Raw genomic sequence first — 25,761 nt, forward strand, 5'->3', positions numbered from 1 at the left:
TTGTGCTTACATAACTGGAAGTAAAAGGACGGAGGGACGAAAGGGATGTAACACGCAGGCGCTTGAGAGGGAGGCCGGGTGGGTGTCGCACAGACGCAGGGTAAGAGGGACGCCTCACCCCGTTGCCCAGTAACCGGGAGGCGGGGCCTAGGAGTCCCCCTCCCCGCAACCCCTGGGTAGTCCGACCGCGCAGTGGGCTTGTCCTACGGACCGACACTAGCACTCTGCTCCGGTAGTGCATGCAGACTGGGCGCAGCGGATATTGAAAATCCGCAACGGGCAAAGTGTAGCTCCCTTGTGTCAGTAACCCCCCAGCTTGGGGTGTTGGAAACACTTGGATCTCAAGGTTACAGCTTTGGGCTTTAATAACCGTCGAGTCAACACACCCAGCTGCTTGTGTTAACCCAATGGTATCAGAGCTCTCAGTCTTCAGCCAAATCTCCAGGATTTTTTTCCTCAGCTGCCAGAGGCAGCAGCAACTCGGTGAGTTTGCGCAGCAGCTGGAGCTTGCAGTAAAAAGATCTCTTGTTTACTGTCATGAGGTCTGGCGTAACTGAGCAGAGTCGTCTAAGAGCTGTCTCATGGCGTCATGGTCAAAGCTGAGTTTCCCAAGGCAATGCCACAGCAGGGGCAGTGGTGGATTGCAGTGGTTCCCTTGACTGAAATAAGGTCTCTCTGGGGCAACCGCAGCTGACATGAAGTCTTCTCTGGGCATTGGTGGCTAGAACAGAGCAGTTGTAGCTGCAGTTGCCCTGATGATGGCTTGAGGAACCTCCAGGGGCAGCTACTTGATTTATAGTTCCTGCTTGATTGACAACCCCCATATCTCCAGAAATGGTGAGACCAAAGTTGCAATCGCCACCCCCCGCATAGTGCTCAGTCCTTCAGGAGTGACAGCAACACCATTTAGTCTTAGCAGCCTTGGGGATGGTGGAAATGAGACAATGGGTCCCAATTTAGTCTTCATTTCTGCTGTCTTGGGATAGCTTCTCACTATCTAGTTACTTTTCTATTGTTTTGATAAAACACCATGACTACAGAGTCAGTCACCACCCCAGTGGGGAAGTGCGACAGACAGCAGGCAGGTCTGGCAACTCGTGTTTAAAAGAAGGAAAATCCTAACTGTTCTTTTTTATCAAGAAAGACTAGGGAGCCAGATGCTGGGGAGAAAACCTGCTAGCTCAGAGAGGCAGAGAAAGTAACCAGCTAACCTTCCTTCTCAGCTCAGGTCTGGATCAAAAAAAACAAAAAAACCCAAAAGGCCCACTAGCTCAGCGGACAGCCCAGGAGCAAAAAGCCAAAAACTCCCAAGGGCAAAGGCTTGCTAGCTCAAAGACCAAAAAGCCAGAAAGCTGAGGAGCTGAAACCTAAGCTAAAGCCAGAGCTTGAGCTAATCCTTTTCTTCTTCTCCACACTGTCTTAACTCTCAAAGCCCCTCCTACTTTTTAATCTCTGTTAGCTGGTTTCTTGCTCTGCCTCTTGACTTAGGGTTTACTTTATTAAATCCAATGTACAGAAATTTCTTGGATTAAAGGTATGTGCTAGGGCTGGGTGAACCACACCATAATCACTTGTTTACAATAAACAGAAAGTTTTTGAATTAAAGACGTGTGATAGGCCCCAACCACAGGGTTTTATAGATGACAATTTTGTTGTTCACAATGTGATCAAATATCCTGGAACAGGCTGGAGCAGCTGAGAGCTCTCATCTTCAACCGCATGCAGGAAGCAGTAAGAGTGAAATGGGAATAGTTCAAGGTTTTAAAACCTCAAAGCTCACCCCCAGACACACACTTCCACCAACAAGGCCACACCTTCAAAATCTACCCAAACTGTCACCAATTGAGGACCAAGTATTCGGACATCTGAGCCTATGGGAAACATTCTCATTCAAACCACTATACTTAGTTTCTCTGTCAGGCAACTGCTTCTGTGGCCCTGATGACATTTTTTGCATTTTTGGTTGCATTTTTGCCAGTCTGACACAAGCTAGAGTTATATAAAAAGAGATCCCTCAAAGGAGAAAATAGTTCCATCAGATTGCCTATAGATAACTCTGTAGGATATTTTCTTGAAAAATTATTCCATGTGGGAGGTTCCAACCCGCTGAAGGCAGTGCCACCCCTGGGCAAAGGGTCCTGAGTTATGTAAGAAAGCAGGCTAAGCAAGCCAGTAACTAGCATTCCTCTATGGCTTATGATTCAGTTCCTGCCTCCAGATTCCTGCCTTCTCTTCCCTCAGTGGACTGTGCGTGACCCAGGATACATAAGCCAAATAAAATCTTTCCTCTCCAAGTTGCTTTTGGTTATGGTATTTTAACATAGTAATGAAAGCCCTAAGGAAGATAGAAATTGGTACAAGGTTCATGGGATATTGCTGTGACAGACCTGACCATGTTTGGGGAATGATCATGGGAGGACTTTGGAGCTTTGGACTAGAAAAGCGATTGAGTGTTCAGAGCTGAGCTATTGTGGGAACCTAGAAGATAATGCTGAGATCAGATTACATGATGAAGATCTGGCTTGTGAATTTTCAGAGGGAAGTTTGAGCATCTCTTCAAGGCTCTATCAGGACCATTCATATTTTAAATTAAGAATCAAGGAGCTAGAGAATTGGCTCAGTGGTTAAGAGCGCTTGTTACTAGAGAAGGGATGTAAGTTTTATCCCTAGTATGCACAGGGCAGCTTATCATCATCTATAATTCCAATCCCAGGGGATCTGATGCCCTCTTCTGACTTTCTAGGGAAACAAGCAGGCAGGCACATGTGCACATACATACAAAAACACTCATTATAGAAGAAAATAACAATAAAAGAATCTGTAGTTCTTTTTCAGCAGAAACTAAAGAATAGGCTGTGTTTGACAAGAGACTAGAACCGTTAAAGTGAAACTTGCTTTACCGGGACAATCAATATTGGCCAGCTGGGGCTGAAGAATCCTCCATGGCTAAGAACAGACCACCATCATTGAGGCAACATCTGGGAAACATTTTATCAGTGTCAGCACACAGAAACTGTGGTCTATCCGGGGCCAAGTCTAAACTTTGTGCTGGCAGCCAAATTTGGTAATGTGTAAGAGTCACGGAGGTGGTACTGGTTTTGAAGGTGTGAAGGGGTCATGGAGAGCAGCTGAAGCTTGGTGCCGGTGAGAGGCTGGGAGAGCACAGAGGAGAAGTTGCAGCCCACTTCCAGCAGAGACCCAAGCATTTTGGAGGCGTCAGTACCATAGATGTGGCCATCAAGAGCAACAGCAGCTGTGGAATGCAGTCAGCCTGAGAGTGTGAAATGCACTATGTGTGCTTGGATGGAAGAGCCAGAGGGCTGGAGTTGCCCGCTCCCTTTAGAGCCCAAAAGATCAGGAGTCCGAGACATCTGTCACTGAGCTTTACACCACTGGTCTTGGTTTTACTTTGACCTGAATGTAACTGTGTCCTGGTTTTTCACTCTTGGAGTAAGAAAATATTTAACTTGTTTTGATTTCACAGGTGCCCACAGTTGAGAGACTTTGGACTTTTAAAGAGACATTGTGTTTTTAAAGAGAACTTGGTCTTTCAAAGTGTTCAAAAATGTAAAGCTGTGGAACTTTTAAAGTGATTTATATGTAACTTTTAAAGTGATTTAGTATCAAGTGTTTTATACTGTGATATTGACATTAACATGAGGTCTTGGGGATAAACAAAAGAAGGGAAGGTTTAATAGTAATGTATTTGTGGTGTCAGGTTGGCAAGAGATCAATTATCTTGATTGTTTTCTCTTTCTTTTCTTTTCATTTTTTTTTTTAACTCAACACATACTAGAGTTATCTGGGAAGAGAAACCTCAGTTAAGAAAAAAATATTTCCATCAGATTTCCTGTAGGCAAGTTCTGTAGAGCAGTTTCTTGATTAACGATTCCTGTGGAGGAGCACAGCCCTCTGCAGCCGTGCTGCCCCTGGATAGGGAGTTCCGATTTGAATAGTAAAGCAGATCAAGCATGGCATGGAAAACAAGCCAGTTCTTCCATGGCTTCTGTCTCAAGGTTCCTGCCTTTAGTTCCTGCCCTGATTTTCCTCAGTGCTAGAGTAGAACCCGAGAGTCATAAGATGGAATAAACCCTTTCCTCCCCAAGCTGCTTTTGGTCATAGTGTTTTATCACAGCAGCAGAACCCTTAATAAGACACAGCAATTGCTAGAGGAAAATACTAAAGTGAGCTTTTAACAATGATTTCACATGCAGTTAACACTTTTCTTCAGTGAACATTTCATTAATTATTAACCCCCACGCTTCAACAAGTTCAATAAGGATTGAGTCCTGATATGTCTGAATGGGGGTATGTGCACTCAAGAGATCCTCAGACTTGTAGAAAAAGGCCACGTCACATGCTCCCTGTTCCTAGCTCTTAATTACACACAATTTCTCTCATTTCTGTAGTTTCCATTCCACCTTCTTCTATACAACCAGGAGAGTATTTGTTCAGCCACTTGTAAGACCTACTGAGCTTGGGATCAATGTGATTGCTTAATGTAAACGCCTGACAAAATTCAATTATTAATATATCGAATTATTAATATTATTAATACACCAAATTGATTAAGGTGCATCTCCAAACTTATTTGTTCATTCCAGTGGGGATTTTCTGGTTCCCAGTGAACTATTAAAGCTTCATTCAAGGAAATAAAGTAGAGAAAACAGTCTATTATTTCCTTCAGAACCTCTGGTAGGACACTTGATGGAGCATTCAAATACATACCTAAGTTGAAGTTACATCATGTACACATTAAAGGGTTTGGAAAGACATCTTTTATGATAATCAAAGCTGCCATTTCCTATTGATTTTTTTCTTTTTCTTCCAAGTAAAACCAACGAACAGTGCCCAGACCTGCTGGTTGAGCATGGTTAAGTCCCAGCAAAAATATGTGAAATGGTCTCTAGTCTTAAGGAGTTCCTTATGGTTGAGGACACAAACAAATACACCAGATACCACCATATCAGTCAAACACACAGGATTAAGATGTTTGTACCCCAAATAGTTCAGACTTTGAAATCTATGCTGCTATTTGAAGTGTGGGGTGCTTTGGAAGGTGAATGGGTCCTGATGGTGGAGCCCTCATTTGATGATGTGACCCTATTTCTATCACTTAGGTAACAAGGAGACAGCAACAGACTCAAAAGAGAGAACTTACCAGAACCCAACTGTCCTGGCACTCTGATTCCAGGCTCCACCATAAAGTCTGTGAGAAAAGCCTATACTCTACTGCAGTATTTTTATTTAGAGTAGCCAAGGACCAGGACAATGATGACAAAGGGCAAAGACTCAGTGGAAATGTGGGTGGGAGATGAGAGAATTAGAAAAGAAAGGACAGATTAGCAAAAGGTATACTTCTAAGAGAGAGTTGAATGTAAAACCTTGGGTGTTCCGATACCATAACCAAGGAGATCACGTTCTCAAAGAAGGGGTGTTTCATAATGAGACGTAAGAGGGAATTAGGGTAGACTGTGGAGGTAGGCAGAACAAAGTCCCATGCAATTGCCAACCTGACAGTCCTCCTGTACCACACAGAGCTTCCCAAAGCGTTTGCCTCCTAAAATTACATAACCATTGAACAGAAAAGCTAACAAAGATAAGAGTTACTAGGAAACATTTTTTTAAAAGCAAGAAAGAGAAAAATGTTATTATGCAAAACTCTATCTGCCATTGCAGAAGATATTGCATTTATATATATAGAAAGACACAGAGGGAGACTTAGAATAAGGGAATTTTTTTATTTTCTTGTTTTGTTTTTTAGACAGGGTTCTTTTGTGCGGCTCTGGATGTCCTGGAAATCACCCTGTAGATCACCTTGGCCTCTGACTCAGAGATCCACCTGCCTCTGACTCCCAAATGCTGGGATTAAAGGCATGTCCCACTACTGCCTGGCAAGAGGGAATCTTGAAAATTAAAATGATATATAAATTTATGAATGATAAATTGATATATAAATAAATTAACAAATGATAAGTAGGATGACATCTTTAAGATGATGAAACACAAAGAGGTTGAGAAAACAGAATACAAGGCAATTAGATTAAAACATGTGGCCTGGGTTCCAAACATAGAAATTACAAAACAATAAAAGAGAGAATTTTTTCAATGAAGAAAATAAAAACACCAACAGAATAATTTAAGAAATCTTCTCATGTCTAGAAGACATGTTTTCGTGTTGAAAATGACAATCAGTATTCGAAAAGCAAACCTCCAAAGATCTATATTAAGCTCCATCCTCACAAAACTTCAAAACACCAGAAATAAATGATTTTGAGTTGCTGGGTACAGTGGCACACACCTTTAGTTCTAGACCAGGGAGGCAGAGATAGGTGAGTCTTTTGAGTTAAAGCCAGCCTTACCCACATAGTGAGAACTCTGTCCAACAAAAATAAAAACAAAAAATAAAAAACAAACAAAAACTAAATTAAATCTCTGGAAGAAGAAACGAAAAGCTCGAATTTAAGAGACCGGAAGTTATATTGACATGGAAACTCCACGGGATCCTAAGACATTGGATACAGTGGTGCACTAGCCTTAAAATTCTAAAGAAAATAATGCCAGTATTTTGACTCAGGCTGAAATAAAATGAATCAGGCAAATGAAGTCCTCAGAACATGCAGTATATTAGAACAATAAAGGGGGGGGGCTTTAGGATTTAGTATAAGTAATAACTATAAATGGAAATCAATAATCAAATAAACCAGAATTAAATCCAATAAAGACAAAACAATAAACCCCCTCATAATCACATTCAGATGTGAATTCGAATTACATGATTATAAGTTAAATACTAAATAGAAATTTAATAGGAAAGGATGCACAACCACTTTTGTGTTACTCTACATATAATATGAAAGTAAATTCTAAAGGTAGTTGAGAGATTAAAGTGGTGTTGGGAGCAGGGTTGTATGGGGTGAGCAAAGGCTACTTTTGTTACAAATCTAGAAATATTTGAAATTTTAATCTATTAATTTGATAAAAGAAAAACATTTTATAAATTTAAAGTGGTTAAATAACCAATAAGTAATAGGATTAAGTATCACAATTTTATTCAAATTCTAAATTCTAAAGCTTATAAAAATTATTATATACAGCCAGGCATGGTGGTGAATGTCATTAATCTTGGCACTCAGGAGCTGGATACAGGCAAATTCCTGAGTTCAAGACCAGCCTGGTCTGCAGAGCAAGTTCCAGAACAGCTGGGGCTATACAGAGAAACCCTGTCTTGAAAAACAAACAAAACCCCACAAAATTTATCATATACTCCAATGGAGGAAAAGCCAGTGAAAGACTTCTTCAAAGTCACTTTCCTGAGAGACTAGAAGAAAACTGTCCATAGAAATTGGTAGCTACCAAAACTACGCGATGAGAGACTTTCGGTGAAAACACTGAACACTGACTGCAGGACATAGAGAAAGCAATCTTAAGTCTACTGGAATGATTCCCTTCATAGAGTCAGAGGTGCTATGAAGTTTGCTGGGGCACAAAAAGGCTAATGGTTTCACCCAGGACTGGACCCCCCTGTATGCTGCAATGCTAGCCTGCCAACCCAAGATGTGCCTGTTGGTACAATAGTGGCACTAATGTTATGTGGTAACCAACCCCCTTCTGGTTGGACTTGAAGCCTGCTCCACAGGAGGAATTTTTTCCTTTTTTTTTTTTTTTTTTTTTTTTTTTGGCCTGGTATTATATATAACCTCAGTCAAAAGCCTATGGCTGGGAAGGACATGGGTCCTAAGGTACAACCTGCCACTGCTATTTTGCTAAATGATCATGCCATCAAATTGCCTTCCAAATGTTTATGCCTATATCCTTAGATAAGGGCTGTTCCCATCTCTGGTTAGCAAAGCTTCTCTTTGCAATGAGCAGCAGAGAGATACATAAGTGGCCAAAGTGCTGAGAACAAGAGACTGAGTGCTGGGTCCTAGATGGGACATCTGTAATAACCCCACAATCACTAAGAGTCCAGGAACACGGGAGAAGAGGCAGAAGGAATATGAAAGCCAAAGGGTGAGGAGGAGTGCTATGAAATGCTTTCACTTGCATGTGACATGGCTGTCACAATCAGGAACTCCAAATAGCTGTGCTTACCTACCTACACAGGACCTGTACAAGATCAAGCAAGCCGAAATTCCAGCCTATGGCTTAGGGAAGACTGAGGAGCTGTTGGTCATGAGTAGTTGCTAGGAAAGGGAGAATCATTCTTTTCTGAGGCTGTAGCTTTTCCATATTCATTTCTCTTATCTATCTCCTATATCCTTTCCAAAATACCCTCGCCAACTTTGTTTTGTTTTTGTTTTTATGACCCATGGAGTCCAGTTAGTGCCGCTCAACTGTGCATAGATGTGAGCTTATCCACTTGAGCATGGGGAACCTGCCGGTGGCTACGTGCTCAAAAAAGGTGATCACTGTAATGAATGAAGGAACTCTTCTACAAAGACAGGGGAAACAAGGTTGAACTGAATGTCTTTGAATGTATCAACCACATGGTTGGCAGAGTTCATCTGAACATGGGAAAGAAGAAAATCACAGCTCTGCAAGCGTGGCGCACATTGTTATTTGAGTGTTTCAAGGTGATAAAAGGTATCATCTAGGAAGAAAATGCCCCTCTTTTTCTGACAGTCCCTGCCATATGAGAAATTCCCCAGCACATAGGAGCTCACCAAGCACAGGGCAGATGTGCCTGGGTTGAGTGAGAAGTTGAGCCCATCAATTACTCACACTCAGAACCCCCCCCCAAGTGGAATAAAATAAAGTCTCTCCATGTATTAATTCTGGAACTAGGATTTTTCTGTTACTTGCATCAAAAGTATCTGTTTCAGCCTCCACCTATGAAGGCATACTTATAATTCCAACAGAACTTTTTCTCCCACTTTAAACAGCCACGATGCTTGACAAAATAGGAATTTAACATATTCAGACATCAAGAAATGAATGAGGTAAGACTAATGGCTACCCCAACAGCTGCCTAGATCTACAGAGAGAAATCAATGAACAGAAGGTTAGCTCTCTGTGATAAAAAGAGAGGAGACACAGAGATGACCCTACTAACCGTGTCAGACTATCTTACCATAGACCTCACCCACAGTAAAGAGATTAAAGAATATTTAACAACTTAAAGATTGATTTTATTTTATTTTATTTTGTATGTATACGTATGCATGTATACACAGGCACACGTGCATGGCTGGTACCTGCAGAGGCCAGAAGAGGGAGTCAGATTCCTTGAAGCTGAAGTTGTGAGCTGCCGTGTGAATACTAGGAATCTAACCCCAGCCCTCTGAAAGAGAGGCAGATGCTTTTAATAGTTGAGTTATCTTTCTAGCTCCAACTTTTAAAACAATTTTAGATGAGGAAATTTCTTGAGCCATGTAACTGACCAAAGGAAAACTAGAAGAGCTGAGTAACCTTACGTGTATTAAAGAAATTGAGCAAAAGCATTTTTGTGGGGTGGGGGTGGGGTGGGAGAGCAAACCAAATATTGATGGCTTTCCTGGCAAATTCTGCCATGCTTTAAAGGAAGCGTGCTAATCTTGCACAAGCCCTTTCAGGAAATGGAAAAGCAAAAAAAGCCTTTTGGAACTCATTTTATAGTTGTTATAGAAGCAGACAGTATGTCTAGTTTCAGAGGGACTCCAAACCCTGTGAGCAGAGAATGAACAGCCTTCCACTTCCTGCCATGTTTGACCCTATCTGCACCTCTGACTCATTCTTGTTTCCCACTGACCTGGAGAGAGGTCATGGAACTCCATCTTTCCCTGAGGAGTGAGGGATCACCAGTGAGCAAGTGATGAGTCCTTAGGACCTTCATAAGTGGAAAGCAGTGATATTTCTTGTCTCAACTTACTAGCGGAAACGGGAACAACCCTAGGCATCATTGACACAGGTTGAAGTTGTGATCATAACTAAAAGTCTGGAACCATCACCATGTGCTCACTGGCTAGCAGTGTGCACATTCTGAAAGCACTGGGTGATGGGCACGCTCCCATGTCCAGTTCTCATCTTCCTAAAAGAAAAAAGAAAGAAAATAACACACTTTGAAAACAAATATTGATGGTGACTCAGTGTTGTCATTCTTGATGGAAGTGGTGGAATGGAGAAGTGAAAAAGAAGACAACATTCGAAATGCAACATTCGAAAGTGTGTTTACATTTTGAGATCAAGAAATGTGCTGACTGAGGTGAAAAAGTATGGCTTGTCCCCTTCTTTCCTCTCTAGTACTTGGACTGCTTTTTGGGTCCCTTTCTCCCCAGCAGATTTACTGGAGTAGAGCTTTGCAAATCTGGTCTCCTAGCAGCAGAATGCAGCCAAAGGCCCATTCACAAGACAATGGGCAGAAAGGAAAGAAAGGGTTTGGCTTGTTTAAACTGCTTCTGTCTTCATTCTCAGCCTGATGTCCCTGTGCATTGTGACATCCACAATGGCACTAAAGGATTCATTGTGGCCCAAAACAAATCAAAATGGAATAAGAGATGCAAAGATAAAAGAGTTCTGCAACAAAATTGCTTAAAAAAAAAAAAGACATCTGAGATTTATGTTACCTTTGGGCTGTATAGCCTATTGAGCAGTACTTATAATAACCATTAGAGTTTAATAAACATAAAGATAAATGGGAACTATTTTTAAAGGTGCTCACACAGGCTGGGTGAGTGTGCCGAGTTGCTTTGGAAGCTGTTTAATTATTATTGTTCTTTGTTTGCACAACATTTGGGGACCCGCGCTCCACATTTGATATTCATTTTCCTTCTGATAAACACGCGATAGCCGTACTCCTGTGGCAAGCAGTACCCAGCACCGTGCCCTCCACTCACCCCCTGCCGGAACCGACATCAGAAGTTGCAGTGACCCGGCCCAATACAGCAGGCAACAGGTGGAAAGTTGAATAACTTCACACGTTTTTCTGGAGAGGGGGTGGGCGGGAGGGGAAGGCTTTTGGGAGCCGATTTAAGGATTAGATCAGATGTTATTGCTAGTGAAAAATTAAACAGCCCGGTGCTCTGGGGAGTACAGATTAATATATTTAGTGACTCTCTGCACACAAAAGCCGCTCATTGTGCCACGTCTGAATGCCTGTGAATAGGACAGAGCATATGCGGCCTGTCACTGCAGGTGCCCACATCTGTTCTCCAGGGCAGATGCTCTCAGAAAAGGGAGGTGGGGGAGGCCAGGGAAGCCCGGAGCACCGAAAGCTTTCACGGTCCCTAGGTTTGTCCAGGGCTCCCTGGGAGTGGCCTTTGGGTGTTGCTGTGTCCAACAGTGACTTTCGTGGGGAGGCCGTGAACCACACGTGCACACCCAGCAAGCCTAGCCCAGCCCCTAGCGAAGCCTCAGAGCGCCACGTTTTTTGAGGTTATTGTCTCAGAGACTCTCCCGCCAGAGGCCAGAACCTGGGGAATTAGGTGGGAGGCGAGGTGGGGGTGGGGCGGCGGGGACCACGACGGGGAGACGGCTCGTCATTCTGACGTCGGTCCTCGTCGATGCCGGCTGAGGCCAGAGCGCTGTGGCCGGGGACCCAGCTGCACGGAACGGTCACGACTTCGCCTCGAGGCCCTGTGACTCAAGTAACTACGCCCTCAGGTCGCATCCCTATCCCCATCCCCAGGCCCAAAGATGACCGCCCTCTCCTGGCGCTAGACCTCCCACCCGCACCTCTCCCGCACCGCCATGGTCTGGAAGCCCTCAGGGATGCTAACTCTAGCCCAGAGGCATCTTCCTATGGGGAAACAGAAAGCAGCCTCTCCCCTGTCCCAGCCTTCCTCCCGAGAACTTCTCAGCCCATCGCCACCCATCCCCGACCGAGGGCCGCCCGCGGGAAGTTCCGAGCGAGGTGCGTGCGTGCGTGACTCTCTTCGGCTGGCCACGAGCAGCTGCTAGGGTAATCTTATCCCGGGACAAAGGCCCGCCCGCCCGGGCTGCAGCCGCAGGTAAACACGCGCTTTGTCATGGAAATCAGCGCAGGACAGCCCGGAGCAGACAACCCACGATTCCGAGGAAGGAGAGGCACAGGGGGAGGGGCCGCGGGTGGGGCGATCTGTCATCTGCGCGGCAGCCGCCAGCTGAGCCACGCGCCTCCCCTTTTCTCATGTAAATCAGCACATGCCTTTGCAACTTTCTGCAGCCGGCTTCCCAAGACCCACGCACCCCAGGGTGAGGTGTCCTCCGGACGCATACAATGGCTCCAAGTTTCCTCTCTACATACCCACAGGAAAAACACCACCAACTAGTTGGGCAGGAGGACGCGACAGGCCGTTCCATCAAAAAAGGGCATCGTGGAGTTTGGACCCTGATCCGCTCTGGGGTTCGCGGAGCCTTTTGGGCCCACTACCCTTTTGAGTGTGCTACCAACAGGGTTTCCGGGCTCACCTGGTGCCGGTGAATCTGAAGCTCCAAGTGTTTAGTTTAAGTGGGAGCCAAATGTTAACTGCACTCAGTGAGTGCACGTGTCTGTACCAACATAAAAGTGGGTGTGCCAGGATTGTGGTTGGCATGCTTGTGATCTCAGAATTCAGAAGGTTGAGGCAGGAGAATCTCGAGTTCCAGGCCGGCCCTGCACCACAGAGAGACTTTGAAAAGGGAGCTCTGCCTAAGACTTCGTTAAGTACTTACGATAATCACACCAGCCAGGTGGGCCACAGGTGCCTGCTGGCTTTCCATCTCACTGCAAGGAGCGTTTTTCCCCCCTCTAATATTTTAACTGCTTTTGATTCTAAAACTGGCTTAGGAAAATGGACAGAAGGGCTGCTGGGCAAGATGTGATACCAGTCCTAATTAATACGCAGGCTCCTCCTCCTCCTCTTCTTCCTCCTCCTCACAAGCAAGCTGGCATGTTTGATCAACACCAGATTTGCTCCTTGGAAGTTTCGGTTTTGTTGTTCTGAACAAGGATCCTAATTCTTAGGAATAAGAGAACCCTCTGTTGTGTATACAGTGTTCAGTTGGTCTGAGAAAACACAAACCCCAGTCAAGTCTCCAGATTTGTTTACACAGAAAACTGAACCTGTGCTGGCCTAGTCTGAAAACTGTTTGGGAGCTGTTCACGGATACCAACCACCCTATCAGCAGCCATGGTTATACCCATATCTTGAGAAAACTGACCCTTTGGGGTGTATATATATATATATGGAGGAGCCGGGTGACCTGTGCTGGGGGTGGGCACATTTAATTCAATAAGATTGCGCCTGGGAGTTTTTAATACCACGTGGACCAGTAAAACGCAGCAAACAATCAGGCTCAGTGGCAGACAGAACTCCAGATGCATTTGCTGTGGCAGTAATTCTGATTCTTATGCAACCTGAGTCTCCCCTATCCACCCACTGCAATTATTCAGGCTGGGAGGGGGTAGGAAGAAAATCAACACTACCACCAGACAACAAATGATTTCTTCAAGCCCTGTATCTGATGTATTCCGTGTCTTCTCAGTTCTAATGAGCCACACTTTGTACAGTAAATTTGCTGAGACATCAAAAAGCATTTAAAAGAAAGTTTCCTTCCTTTTTGGAATGGTCAAGGTGAGGATTTATGGTGTGTGGGGAGGGGAAATCTGTTGGCTAGGCCAACATTCAGGCAAATCTATTTAACACACTCTGGCTTAAGCTCCCTCTTGCATTTGGGGGGTTCTGAGTGCTTAGCTGTGGGAGTATAGAGACATGCAGTTAGGGAGTGAAAAAACGCCATTTGGTTCAGAGCAGATGGCTGGCTAGGGGGCTGATGGCGTCTAAAGGCGTGTCATCCCCCTCCAGCTCCAATCCCTAAGGGCTCCCCTTGTCTTCCCAATCAATGAAAATTAAAGTGCAAAGAAAGGATGAATAGTTGGATCCCGAGTCTCTCCTTTGTTCCTCTCAGCTACTGGTACGCAGGAGTTAAACTACAACAGGCTCCTATAGAAACACTGAAGTTAAACAGTCTCCCCCGTTAGCTCTGCGTTTGAAAGAGACAGGAATAGGAACCAACTTAGGGGAGGACGACTGAGAATGGGGAAACAGGAGGATGAGGAGGAGGAGGAAGAAGAAGAGCAGAAGGAGTAGGAGGGAGGGGGAAAAAGAGCTTTCTGCTTGATTTCCCCAATACAGAATGGTGTGGCATAAATTAAGTTGGAAAAGAATGAATGCTTTGGGCAGGATTCTGATGGATTTTACGAGGCCTTTCAGTACTGCTTTGCCACTGTAATCGAGAAATCTGTGCCATGTCAGTTTAACAAATACTTGATAGTAAGGGGGGTTTGTTAAAGATTTGGAACAAGTCTTCCCCTCAAGGTGTAAGCCCTTTCGCGTGGAACTTTTCATTCCCAGTTTTCTAAACAGGCATTCAAACGAGTCTGGTTTCCACTTCCATTTTCTAATTAAAAGGTTCCTGATATTTCTTGTCTTCTTGTAATCTTGAAGGCACAGAGAAGTCTGCATTTGACTTTGTTTCTTTTCTTCTTTGAATCTTCTGGGGCAGGAACCCTCTCACCTGAATAACTCCCCCTCCCACCCCCACAGGGAGCAGCTTCTGAGCTCTGAGAAACAGGCTTCTCAGAAAGTAACTTTCAGAGGACAGAAATGCTAGTCTAGTGAAAGAGGGACCCTAACACTAGGTGGCAAGATTAAGTTAGGATTCAAGCTAGCCCAGCCTTGTGCTGATGTAGCAAGTCCCCACACAGCTTTCAAAGGACAGGGACTCTACTTTCGCCACTGCCATGGGGGCGTGCCATAGGGTGGCGGTATCTTTTGAAGCCTCCATTTGTTCTATAATAAACAGTTTTGTTTTTTTTTCTTTCTTTTTTTTTTTTTTTTTTAAAGTGGGGTCTAGTCCTGCTTTTCCCACCTCAGCCTTGGGCGTTGGCACATGGTTTTTGGTTAACTCTTTGATTGTCTGCGAGTTGGCAATGACAGCTTGAAGTACAGATTCCTGTTGATTCTGAAACTTTGAAAGTGTTTGGGAGACAGGATAGCAGGAGACAGGCTAGGTCATCAGAAAAGGAGCTGTAATTCCAGTTGCCAGATGGCCCAACACAGATGATTCTGCCAAGAAACTGCTTAGATTCTTGTTACCAGTGTTTTCCTGGGCATGGGAAGATTTTTCTCCCTTTCTGTGGATTATATACATCTTGATCCAGATACTGGCCTAAATGATCAAGATACTCTCTGTCAGGACAGGGCTCATTCTCACCAACAGGGCAGCAAAACCTACAGTGTACCTGTCGGGCACACCTTAGGGGCTGTGCCATAGTCAAAGCAACATCAGGTCCAGCAATCACACCTTGGGATTCTGCTGAGGCTGCGTAGGTGTGGGGGTGGGATAAGGAGGACCCTCCAGAAATGGAAACACAGCTCATTGCATGCTCAACACAAAGCTAGGTGCTAAGTCAGAGTCTATACCTCCATTTACTTTTCTCTGGAGCTTGTAAGCAGTGGGGAGGGGGCCAGTTTAGATATTTCATTGTGATACGTGGGTCCCGGGCCCTCCCAATAAACTCATTTCCCTTTAAAAAAAATAAAAATAAAAACAAAAGTTCCAGTGTCTGATGGATGTGTAAAAACCTAATAAGGTGACGGTTGTGTAAAGGTTGTGTGTTGGGGGGCGGGGTGGGGGGGTCTTTCGAACATGTGCCGGACATTGTCGCAGAGGCCGCGGCGTGCGCGGAGGGGAGCTTTCTCTCCGCATTGTGCGGAGAGCAGGTGCTGTCTGCATTACCATACAGCTGAGCGCACAAAGAGCCACTGATTCAGCCTCGCACAATAACAGACTGCCTTAATGACAGCCACGCGAACGACACACACCAAACTCACTTTTTACCAAGCAGAGGGAGGCCTGAGGGGAATACCCAGGAGAGTGGGACCGGACACCAGGGAAGGTGGTGGTGGTCGCGGGGGGGGGGGGGAAGAAATCTTCCGGGGGAGAGGGTGTGTACACTGGGGAGGGGTTAAGCTTCAGCTTTGGCCCTCCCCGGCTCAGGGAGCACACTGCCCGGACCCGATCCCCCCATTTTCAAGTGATCGTGGACAACACGGGGACACCAGGGCTCCCGGACGCTACGGTCTCTGGGGGCGCCCGGCCGGGACCGCAAGCCCATCGGCGCTCCCCAAGGCTCAGTCGCCACCCTCCAGCAGAGGTAGAAGCGTGCCCAACCTCCCCAAACTTCCCCAAACTGCCTCGGTGCCCTCGCCACCCTTTGCCCACCCCTTCAAGGGTCCCTTTCCTCCCCGGTCCCCGCCCCCCGCCCCCCTCCGGGAGACTCCTCCTTTGAAAGAGCCTGCCAGGGAGGAGGGGCAGCGGCGGGGACTCGGGCCTCTAACCTCTCCTCGCTTCCTCAGTCCCCAGGACCGAACCAACGAGGAGAGCCTAGGCGGCCGGCGCTGGGGACGCCGGGGTCCCGGGGCCGCGTCCCGGGGGCGAGGCCGGCCGTGAGCGCGCGCGGGAGGAGGCACAGGCCGCCCGGCGTGCCCAGGGTCCCCGGGCCTGCTGCGGGGCGGTGGGCGCCGCGGCCTCGGCCCCGGCTCCGGGAGCGGAGCGCTTCGTGCCGGCGAACCTTCGGCGGGGATGTAAATGAGCGGTTCCTGCGCCGGGGGAGGGCGGCGGAGGGGCGAGGAGGGCGGAGGCAAGAGGGGACGAGGGGGCGGGGAGGTGGGGGCGGGGAGGAGGGTTGCACATTTTACAGCTCACTGACCATTTGGCGATCCATTGAGAGGAGGGTTTGGAAAAGTGGCTCCTTTGTGACAGCTCTCGCCAGATTGGGGGGCTGCTCATTTGCATCTCATTAGCTATGCGAGCGGCCGGCGGGATTTAAGGGTGGCAGGCGCCGGCCTCGGCCAGATCCTCCGGCGCGCCCCCGCGGTGGCCCTGTCCGACCGAGGCGGGTCACGGGAGAGCACCGGTGCGGCGCGGAGCCTCCCACGCTTCGGCCTCGGGTCCCGGCTGCGTGTTGTCGCATGGCATTGGCTGAATCCCCGAGGAAGACGCGGGGCTTTGCGGTAGCGCCGGAGACACCGGTCTGATCTGGGGGACCCTGGAAGCGGCAGCGGCCGCCGAGTGACGCCCCGGCCGGGGACGACCAGGGCGTGCGCCGCCGTCCCTGCCGCCGCCGCCGTCTGTTCCCACCGCGCCCCTCGGGGCCCCGGATTATCGCCTCGCCGGTGGGATTTCCAGAGCGCCGCTTTCTAACAGGCCTCCGAAGGAAGCCGCTGCAAAGCTCTCTTGGGAATTAAGCCGAACATCTGGACTCTCTCCCCTCTGTGTCTTCCCTCCTTTCTCCTCTTCTCCCTCCGAGAAGAAGCTTCGAACAAAAAACCAGAAGGGCAGGCGACCCTCACCTACCCGCGGACCGAACGGCAGAAGAGGAAACCGAAAGTTGCCCTTTCTCAGTGCCTCGTAGGGCTCCGCCAGGGACCTATCCGCAGCACCAGACCCTCCGAAAGCCACCGGCCCTGACCGTCACACCTGGAGAGACGCCTTTCCGCCGGCGCTGCTCGGCTCACGCAGACTTGCCCGGCACTCCTGGGTCTTTGAGGAAGAGGGGAAAGAGGATACCCTAGGAGAGCCAGGGCTGCCAGCGGTACCATGGGCCGTCGGAGCGCGCTGGCCCTCGCCGTGGTCTCGGCCCTGCTGTGCCAGGTAGGGGGCCGGGCGGGGCTGCTGCGCGGTGGAGGGAGGGGAGTCGGACGGGCCGCTCGGCTGTCCATCCCCGAGTGCCTCCGGCAGCTCCGGCCCCTCGGGCTGCCCGGCCGCGGGCGGCTCCCGGACGGGCTGGTGCTCTGCGGTGCGCTCGGCCTGTGCGCCCTAAGCGAGGGCCCGCGCGCCCCGGGCCCCTCTGTCGCCGGTGCGTCCTCACGCCCCTTCCCTGCGCAGGTCTGGAGCTCCGGCGTCTTTGAGCTGAAGCTGCAGGAGTTCGTCAACAAGAAGGGGCTGCTGGGGAACCGCAACTGCTGCCGCGGGGGCTCGGGCCCGCCGTGCGCCTGCAGGACCTTCTTCCGCGTATGCCTCAAGCACTACCAGACCAGCGTGTCCCCAGAGCCGCCCTGCACCTACGGCAGCGCCGTCACGCCGGTGCTGGGGGTCGACTCCTTCAGCCTGCCCGACGGCGCAGGCATCGACCCCGCCTTTAGCAACCCCATCCGATTCCCCTTCGGCTTCACCTGGCCAGTGAGTGGGCACCTGCGCGCACTCGCCTGGGCCTGGAGGGCTAGGGGTGGCAAGCGGGTGTCTGGGCAGTGGGAGGAAGGCTGATAAAGATTGGGGAATCCCACAAAGACACGCCTGTGGGCTTGACTTCTTACCGGGAATCGACAGTCAGTCTCTGGAGGTTGAGGAGGGGATGTGGAACACCAGAGGCTTACGCCAGCCCGGGGTACTCACACACCTCGGGGGTGGAATACTTTTCCCTACCCCCGGAGTTAGGAGAGGTCTTGTCTTGTTCCCTAGCTCCTAGGCCTCTGATTGTGTCACTACCAGAGCAGCGACTGCTCTCCACCCTAGAGGTCCCATGCCCAGAAAACTAATGACAGCTGTCCTCTCTTCCATCACCCCACCTCTGCTGGCTCCAGCACTCTCTCCTGTTTAGAAAACACAATTTCCTGTGTTAACATTTTTTTAAAACCACACACAGGGGGAAAAAACCCTCTTTAGAATGCTTCTGTTTTCTTAAGGAAAGTGATAGGAGTTGCCCTTCATTGACACAGCACAGAGTGGGACTCTAGTACTTGTTCGCCTTTAATGTCCTTCATCCCTCCTCCCCCCTCCCTCTCCCCCCTCCTCCCCTTCCCCTCTTCTTCCTCCTCCATATTTCTGGCTTATTAAGCACCCTCTCCTTTTTTTTTTTTTTCCTAGGGAACCTTCTCTCTGATCATTGAAGCCCTCCACACAGATTCTCCCGATGACCTTGCAACAGGTAAGACTCCGAAGCCCCAAACTATGTATACTCCATGTGGATACACATTTCATCTTACTCCCTCACCCCAGTCCTCTGATAATCTTCCTTCTGCACCTGGAGTTCAGAGAAGAAGGGTTCTCGGCTTCCAATCCGTGTTGAGAACATCCATGCCACTCCTTTGGTTCCTAGCTTCTGGGCGTTATCAAAACCAACCTGAGCATCTTCTCTCTCAGAAAACCCAGAAAGGCTCATCAGCCGCCTGACCACGCAGAGGCACCTGACTGTGGGGGAAGAGTGGTCTCAGGACCTTCACAGTAGCGGCCGCACAGACCTCCGCTACTCTTACCGTTTTGTGTGTGATGAACACTACTACGGAGAAGGTTGCTCTGTGTTCTGCCGACCCCGGGATGATGCCTTTGGCCACTTCACCTGCGGAGAGAGAGGGGAGAAGGTGTGCGACCCTGGCTGGAAAGGCCAGTACTGCACTGAACGTGAGTCCATGGGAGCATGACTCCTAAGGGTCCATCTGTGGGAAAGACACGGGGCATGGTAGAGATGGCCCAGTGGGGAAACTGAGGCCTAAAGAGTAGTGTCTTGCTAAGGTCTTACAGTCGTGGCAGAGTTAAGCTCAGTTCAGACATTTTTAACAAGGAAGACCTTGTATCCACTGTAGGAAGCTGCTTTTCTTCACAGGGAGGAGTTCAGAGACAAGGCCAGGGGTCAGGAAGTAAGGCTGTACTCTCCCTAGGGCCTTTGTATTAGAAAGGGAAGGGAGGAAGGAAGGGAGGGACAGAAAGGGGATGTGGAGGGCTCATTTTCCAACAGTTCTTGCTGCAACAATATCTCATTGGGAAGCCCTCCCTTTCCTCCAGAGTTAGCATGCTTGACCTGCCTGCAGAGTAGTCCGTTTCCAAAGATTGCTTGTGCTGTAGTCTGTGTGGCCTGTCCTGTAGCCTTCAATCCTTGGGGCTGTGGAAAGCTAGCAGGTGTGCTGGAGTGCATGACTGAAGGGCACCTGATCTGTGCCTTGTCTTGTCTAAATGCTTATAATACCCTGTCTGTGAAGAAATGCAGCAAAAGATGTCCTGCAATCCTCCCGCAGAGCAGGGAGGGGGCCAGGGCCACAGGGAGGACTCCTGCTCTGGTTCTGGCTCATATGCCCTTCTGGGGGGACCTCTCTCCAGCTCTCTGAGCCTCATCTGCCCAACCTGTAGGAATGGCATTTCATTCCAAAGTCTGGGCTCAGTGAACTTTTGTTCTCCTGCCCTGGAACAGTTGAACATTGGACTCTGTGAAGCTCAGAATCTCACTTCCCTGGAGGATGATATGGAGTGGTTTCTTGCTTTAGTTTTTGCCTGAGGATGAAGGGGTCCATACTTCAGTGAGAACCTGAATGTCATTGTTGCCTAGTTTCCCATATCCTTAAGGGCTCTGGAACGCCTTTGATGCCCTGCCTTGGCCAAGAGCTGGTTGTTTTTTTTAAGAACCGGAGTTGCTGATCATTAATGAGTTTCATAACTGGGGAAGTGAGCCAGCTCAAAGCCTCAGCCTTGGCCACCTCTCCCCCACCCCCCAATCCCTTCAGGCATCTCTGGCCTCCCACCGTAGCTTTCTTCTCTCAGGGCCAATAGTTCTAGGGTAGCCAGAAATCTAAAGTTTTCTTCTTATTCAAACACTGGGGTCTCTCCCGCCCCTGCTTACACGTGCCGTAGATTAGATCTCTCTGAGAATAGGCGGTGGGGACACTGCTTGCTCCCATTGGTAGAAGGTATGTGCACACACGCGCTTGTGAGCGCATACACACATGCTAGGGCTGGGGGTGGGGTGGGGGCAGCATTGTTGTGCTGGGGCAGCTGCGGGAGGGACGAGACAATGGAGCAGCTGTCCTGCCCTGCGCGCTGCACACCAGCTGTCCACTCTTATCTGCACACACACTTTCTGGGATATTAAGAGGTGGGGCTTTGTGCATAGAATTGGGAAGTGGGGGAGGAGGAGGGAGAAGACTTCTGACCCTCTTTTAGAAGAAAAAGGGACAGGGGTAGGAGTGGGGCCTTCTGAGAGCCCTTTTGTCCTGGAAGCACTGTGGTAAGAATGCTCATCCCAGGCCTGAATGAAGTCCAAAGCCACCAGCCGGGGTGGGCTCTGCACCCTGGGACTCACTCAGCTTGGACCTGCAGAGTGGGTACTGCTAATTTCGCCTCAGTCCCACCACCTGGTGATACTGGGGAATCCCTGGGGTGGGGCTCTAACCTATGTTTTTATTTGCTTACAGCCATCTGTCTGCCAGGGTGTGACGAGCAACACGGATATTGTGACAAGCCAGGGGAGTGCAAGTAAGTTTGCAAAGTTGCTTTCCTCTCTCTCTCTCTCTCTCTCTCTCTCTCTCTCAGACTGTCTATGTAGCCCAGAGGTTTTCCTATGTAACCTGGATAGGCTTGAACTCAATCCTTCTCCTTAGGCTCATCAAAGCCACCATGCCTGGTTCACCTTTTCTTCTTGCTTTTCATTTTTTTTAATATATATATATATATATATATATATATATATATATATATATAATGTTAAACACTCCAGGTATCAGCTGAGTGGGAGCTGTTACTCTGATAAAGGCCTGAAAAATGTATTAGCATAGATCTCCATTAACTTAAGCTCATACTTAATGAAAATATACAGGCCTCAGTTTAAAAGTTTGTATGGAAAATGACATTTCACATTCATAGCCCTTGTGCATGTTAAGAAGCAATCAGGGTAGCCCCTGTGCCTTTCTTCAGAGACTCTGAGATGGCTCAGGGGTTTCAAGTGGCCTAATGTCCTGCCTAGTTTGAGGGCAGGTAGGTTTTTGGCGCTGCTGGACGATTTTTGGTGGGTGGGAATACTATGAGGAATCTAGAAGGTGGTGTGATTTTGTTTTGCTTCTTCCAAGGTGCAGAGTTGGCTGGCAGGGCCGTTACTGCGATGAGTGTATCCGATACCCAGGCTGTCTCCATGGTACCTGTCAGCAGCCCTGGCAGTGTAACTGCCAGGAAGGCTGGGGGGGCCTCTTCTGCAACCAGGGTAAGCTCCTCCCTCTGTGATAGCCAAGTCTCCTCAGAGCAGCCCAATACCCACTGGAAAAGTAGATTCTTCCTGTATTTGACCTTGGGCTTCCTGCCCCCATTTCTGTCTCCACCCTGGCAGACCTGAACTACTGCACTCACCATAAGCCATGCAGGAATGGAGCCACCTGTACCAACACAGGCCAGGGGAGCTACACATGCTCCTGTAGACCTGGGTACACAGGTGCCAACTGTGAGCTGGAGGTGGATGAGTGTGCTCCCAGCCCCTGCAGGAATGGAGGGAGCTGCACGGTGAGTCGGGTGCCCTGTGCTGTTCTATCTGAAGACGGGATCCTTGGTTTTAAATAAAGCGTGTGGTGGTTCTCAGAACAGCTCAAGGAAGCCTTGTGTGGTCTCCTCCTACAGGACCTTGAGGACAGCTACTCTTGCACCTGTCCCCCTGGCTTCTATGGCAAGATCTGTGAGCTGAGTGCCATGACTTGTGCAGATGGTCCTTGCTTCAATGGGGGACGGTGTTCGGACAACGCTGATGGAGGCTACACCTGCCACTGCCCCGTGGGCTTCTCTGGCTTCAACTGTGAGAAGAAGATGGATCTCTGCAGCTCTTCCCCCTGTTCTAATGGTGAGGGGCAAGGGAGAGGTCTGGGGACTGGCTCTAGAAGCGTGTGCATTCTTATTAGAGGAACACATTGCTCTGTGAGTCATCTTGGGTTTGTGGACTCCCCGAGTCAGTTCTTTGAGGATTCAGGAGGAAGGAAGACATCAGGAGGGTTAGTCTCACCTTCATAATGCAAGGAATGCCCTGGTCAGCAGGCCACAACTTGCTCAGGGTCCGTGGCCCTGCAGGCTCTGTTCTGACAGAGGAAGCCCAGTCACGGTGCTTTTGGAAGGAAGTATAGCTCCATAGAGCAGTTTGGGTACCAAGTATGAGGAGGCATGCTTTGTGTACCATGAGCCTCTTCCTAGTGAGAGAGAGGTCAGGGTACCCAAAATAGAGTTAGGAGTGAAGCTAGGCCCAATAGATACCTCTCCGTCCTTCCCCCTCCCTCCCTTTCTACTTCCTTCATTCTTTCCTGTCTTCCCTCCTTTCTGATTGTTTTCAGTCCTGCCCTTCTCACTCTCAGTATGCTGTCAGTGAGCAGGACATTCTCTTTAATCCTTAATTTCTCTACCTGCAACCTGGATCTACTACTGTGTTATCCCTTGTCTGGTGGTTGTGAGACGAATGCAGTGATCAGGCAAAATGTTTTACACCAGTGTTGTCAAAACACTGATCTAGAGCCCAGATATGGTGCCTCAGGCCTGCAAACCCAGTTACTCCAGAGGCAGGGACAGGAAAGTCATGTCCAAGGCCGTCCTGGCCAATCTAGCAAGGCCCTGGTTGAGGCAGAAATGTGGGGACCAGAGGTATTGGTGATGTAGAGAGTCTGCCTGATACGTGCGATGAGGAAAAGGCTCGTTTTATTTCTGTTGCATTAAGTCTCCAGCTGGAGTAAACCCCACAGCCTTGTGTTTGAGGTCCTAGGCTATGCAGTGCAAAACTAAACTCTCCCTGTACCTGTGGTGTGTGTGAATGATGGTCTTAGAGTTGCTGCGTCAGCACGTGTGTTTGGTGAACAAACCACTGTGTGCCCATGTGTGATTGCGCCTGCCCTGTCTTGCAGGTGCCAGGTGTGTGGACCTCGGCAACTCCTACCTGTGCCGATGCCAGGCTGGCTTCTCTGGGAGATACTGCGAAGACAACGTGGATGACTGCGCCTCCTCCCCGTGCGCCAATGGGGGCACCTGCCGAGACAGTGTGAATGACTTCTCCTGTACCTGCCCGCCTGGTTACACAGGCAAGAACTGCAGTGCCCCTGTCAGCAGGTGTGAGCATGCCCCCTGCCACAACGGGGCCACCTGCCACCAGAGGGGACAACGGTACATGTGTGAGTGCGCCCAGGGCTACGGAGGCCCCAACTGCCAGTTCCTGCTCCCTGAGCCACCGCAGGGCCCCATGATGGTGGACCTCAGCGAGAGGCACGTGGAGAGCCAGGGCGGGCCCTTTCCCTGGGTGGCCGTGTGTGCCGGGGTAGTGCTTGTCCTCATGCTGCTGCTGGGCTGTGCCGCTGTGGTGGTCTGCGTCCGGCTGAAGCTACAGAAACACCAGCCCCCACCTGATCCTTGCGGGGGAGAGACAGAGACCATGAACAACCTAGCCAATTGCCAGCGGGAGAAGGATGTTTCTGTTAGCATCATCGGGGCTACACAGATTAAAAACACCAACAAGAAGGCAGACTTTCATGGGGACCATGGTGCTGACAAGGGCAGCTTTAAGGCCCGATACCCGGCTGTGGACTATAACCTCGTGCGAGACCTCAAGGGAGATGAAGCCACCATCAGGGATGCACACAGCAAACGTGACACCAAGTGCCAGTCACCGGGTTCTGCAGGAGAGGAGAAGGGCACCTCGACACTCAGGGGGTGTGTGCTGTGAGCTGGGCAAGGAGGGCAGGAAGGCCGTTCCGTGTTCTGGATATGTCCTTGTTCAACCACCTTCCTGTGCATTCATTGTGGTTCTCTCTAATTTTCCTTTCAGTGGGGAGGTCCCCGACAGAAAAAGGCCGGAGTCTGTCTACTCTACTTCAAAGGACACCAAGTACCAGTCGGTGTATGTTCTGTCTACAGAGAAGGATGAGTGTGTCATAGCAACTGAGGTCAGTGTGCAGCATCCTAGGCACAGACCTGGGTAACGCGGAGAGGGTCCGTTTCTGTCTGAAGTTAACCTCCTCTCCTGTCTCCCGGGCCCTTCTAGGTGTAAGACGGAAGTGATGTGGCAAAATTCCCATTTCTCTTAAATAAAATTCCAAGGATATAGCCCCAACGAATGCTGCTGAGAGAGGAAAGGGAGACCCCAGGAGACCCCAGGGACTGCTGCTGAGAGACAGGTTCAGGCGGAGCTGGTTCTCTCGGAGTTAGCAGAGGCGCCGACACTGCCAGCCCGGGCTTCGGCGGCCGCTGCACTGCCTGCTGGATGTTCCCATTGCACTATGGACAGTTGCTTTGAGAGTATATATTTAAGTGGACGAGTGACTTGATACATTTAGGGAGCCCTGCCGACATGTCTATCTTGGATTACTATGAGCCAGTCTTTCCTTGAACTAGAAACACAACTGCCTTTATTGTCCTTTTTGATACTGAGATGTGTTTTTTTTCTAGATGGAAAAAAACGTGTGTTATTTTTTTGGATTTGTAAAAATATTTTTCATGATATCTGTAAAGCTTGAGTATTTTGTGACGTTCATTTTTTTATAATTTAAATTTTGGTAAATATGTACAAAGGCACTTCGGGTCTATGTGACTATATTTTTTGTATATAAATGTATTTATGAAATATTGTGCAAATGTTATTTGAGTTTTTTACTGTTTTGTTAATGAAGAAATTCATTTTAAAAATATTTTTCCAAAATAAATATAATGAACTACAACCTCAGGTGTAGATTTTGCCTTCTCAAGCATCCATTTCACAAGACTATGAGAAGAGGGGCAGGGCTAGTGCCTTTATGAAGGCCTTGCCTGGGTTCAGTGGAGCGTGGAAAGCATTTCTTCTGCTTTCTCTGGAACTGCTGATTGGCCGCCACAAGTTGTCTCCCTCAGAGTGGTACTTGCACCCTCAACGCCAGATTTGAGTGGTAGAGAGATATTCTGGAGAGCTTGTGGCTTCTTCCAAACTTTATATTTTTAAAGACTTGGAACAAAGCTCCACTAGGGTCAAATGTCAGTCACTTTTATGTTACCATGGCAAAGGTGTTCTGTGGTAGAACAATGCTCACTCACTCACCTTTTAGTGAATTTACTTCTAGCTAATTCCAAAAG

The 25,761-nt window shown here is 48.7% G+C and overlaps 2 protein-coding genes and 1 long non-coding RNA gene across 3 annotated transcripts in view; 2 read left to right on the forward strand and 1 right to left on the reverse strand.

Moving 5' to 3' along the window:
• The window catches only part of Fam120b (family with sequence similarity 120 member B), a 60,350-nt gene extending 43,557 nt beyond the window's left edge, over positions 1-16,793 (reverse strand). The window contains exon 1 of the mRNA XM_060373311.1: positions 16,652-16,793. The gene's annotated coding sequence lies outside the window, so the exon portion shown is untranslated. The remainder of the gene's footprint in view (positions 1-16,651) is intronic.
• On the forward strand, positions 11-4,672 carry LOC132649487 (uncharacterized). Its single transcript, XR_009587941.1, has 2 exons — positions 11-483; positions 2,825-4,672. It is a non-coding gene; the product is annotated as an uncharacterized LOC132649487 (long non-coding RNA).
• A 665-nt stretch (positions 16,794-17,458) lies between the features above and the next one.
• Dll1 (delta like canonical Notch ligand 1) lies at positions 17,459-25,373 on the forward strand. The gene is made up of 11 exons (XM_021657412.2): positions 17,459-17,595; positions 17,830-18,123; positions 18,808-18,868; positions 19,084-19,341; positions 21,123-21,183; positions 21,774-21,904; positions 22,028-22,197; positions 22,312-22,528; positions 23,571-24,369; positions 24,485-24,602; positions 24,701-25,373. The coding sequence occupies exons 1-11, from the start codon at positions 17,542-17,544 to the stop codon at positions 24,704-24,706; spliced, it is 2,169 nt and encodes a 722-aa protein (XP_021513087.1). The 5' UTR covers positions 17,459-17,541; the 3' UTR covers positions 24,707-25,373.
• The last annotated feature ends 388 nt before the right edge of the window (positions 25,374-25,761 follow it).

This window comes from Meriones unguiculatus, chromosome 20, assembly GCF_030254825.1.
Source record: "Meriones unguiculatus strain TT.TT164.6M chromosome 20, Bangor_MerUng_6.1, whole genome shotgun sequence".
Taxonomy (NCBI): Eukaryota; Metazoa; Chordata; class Mammalia; order Rodentia; family Muridae; genus Meriones; species Meriones unguiculatus.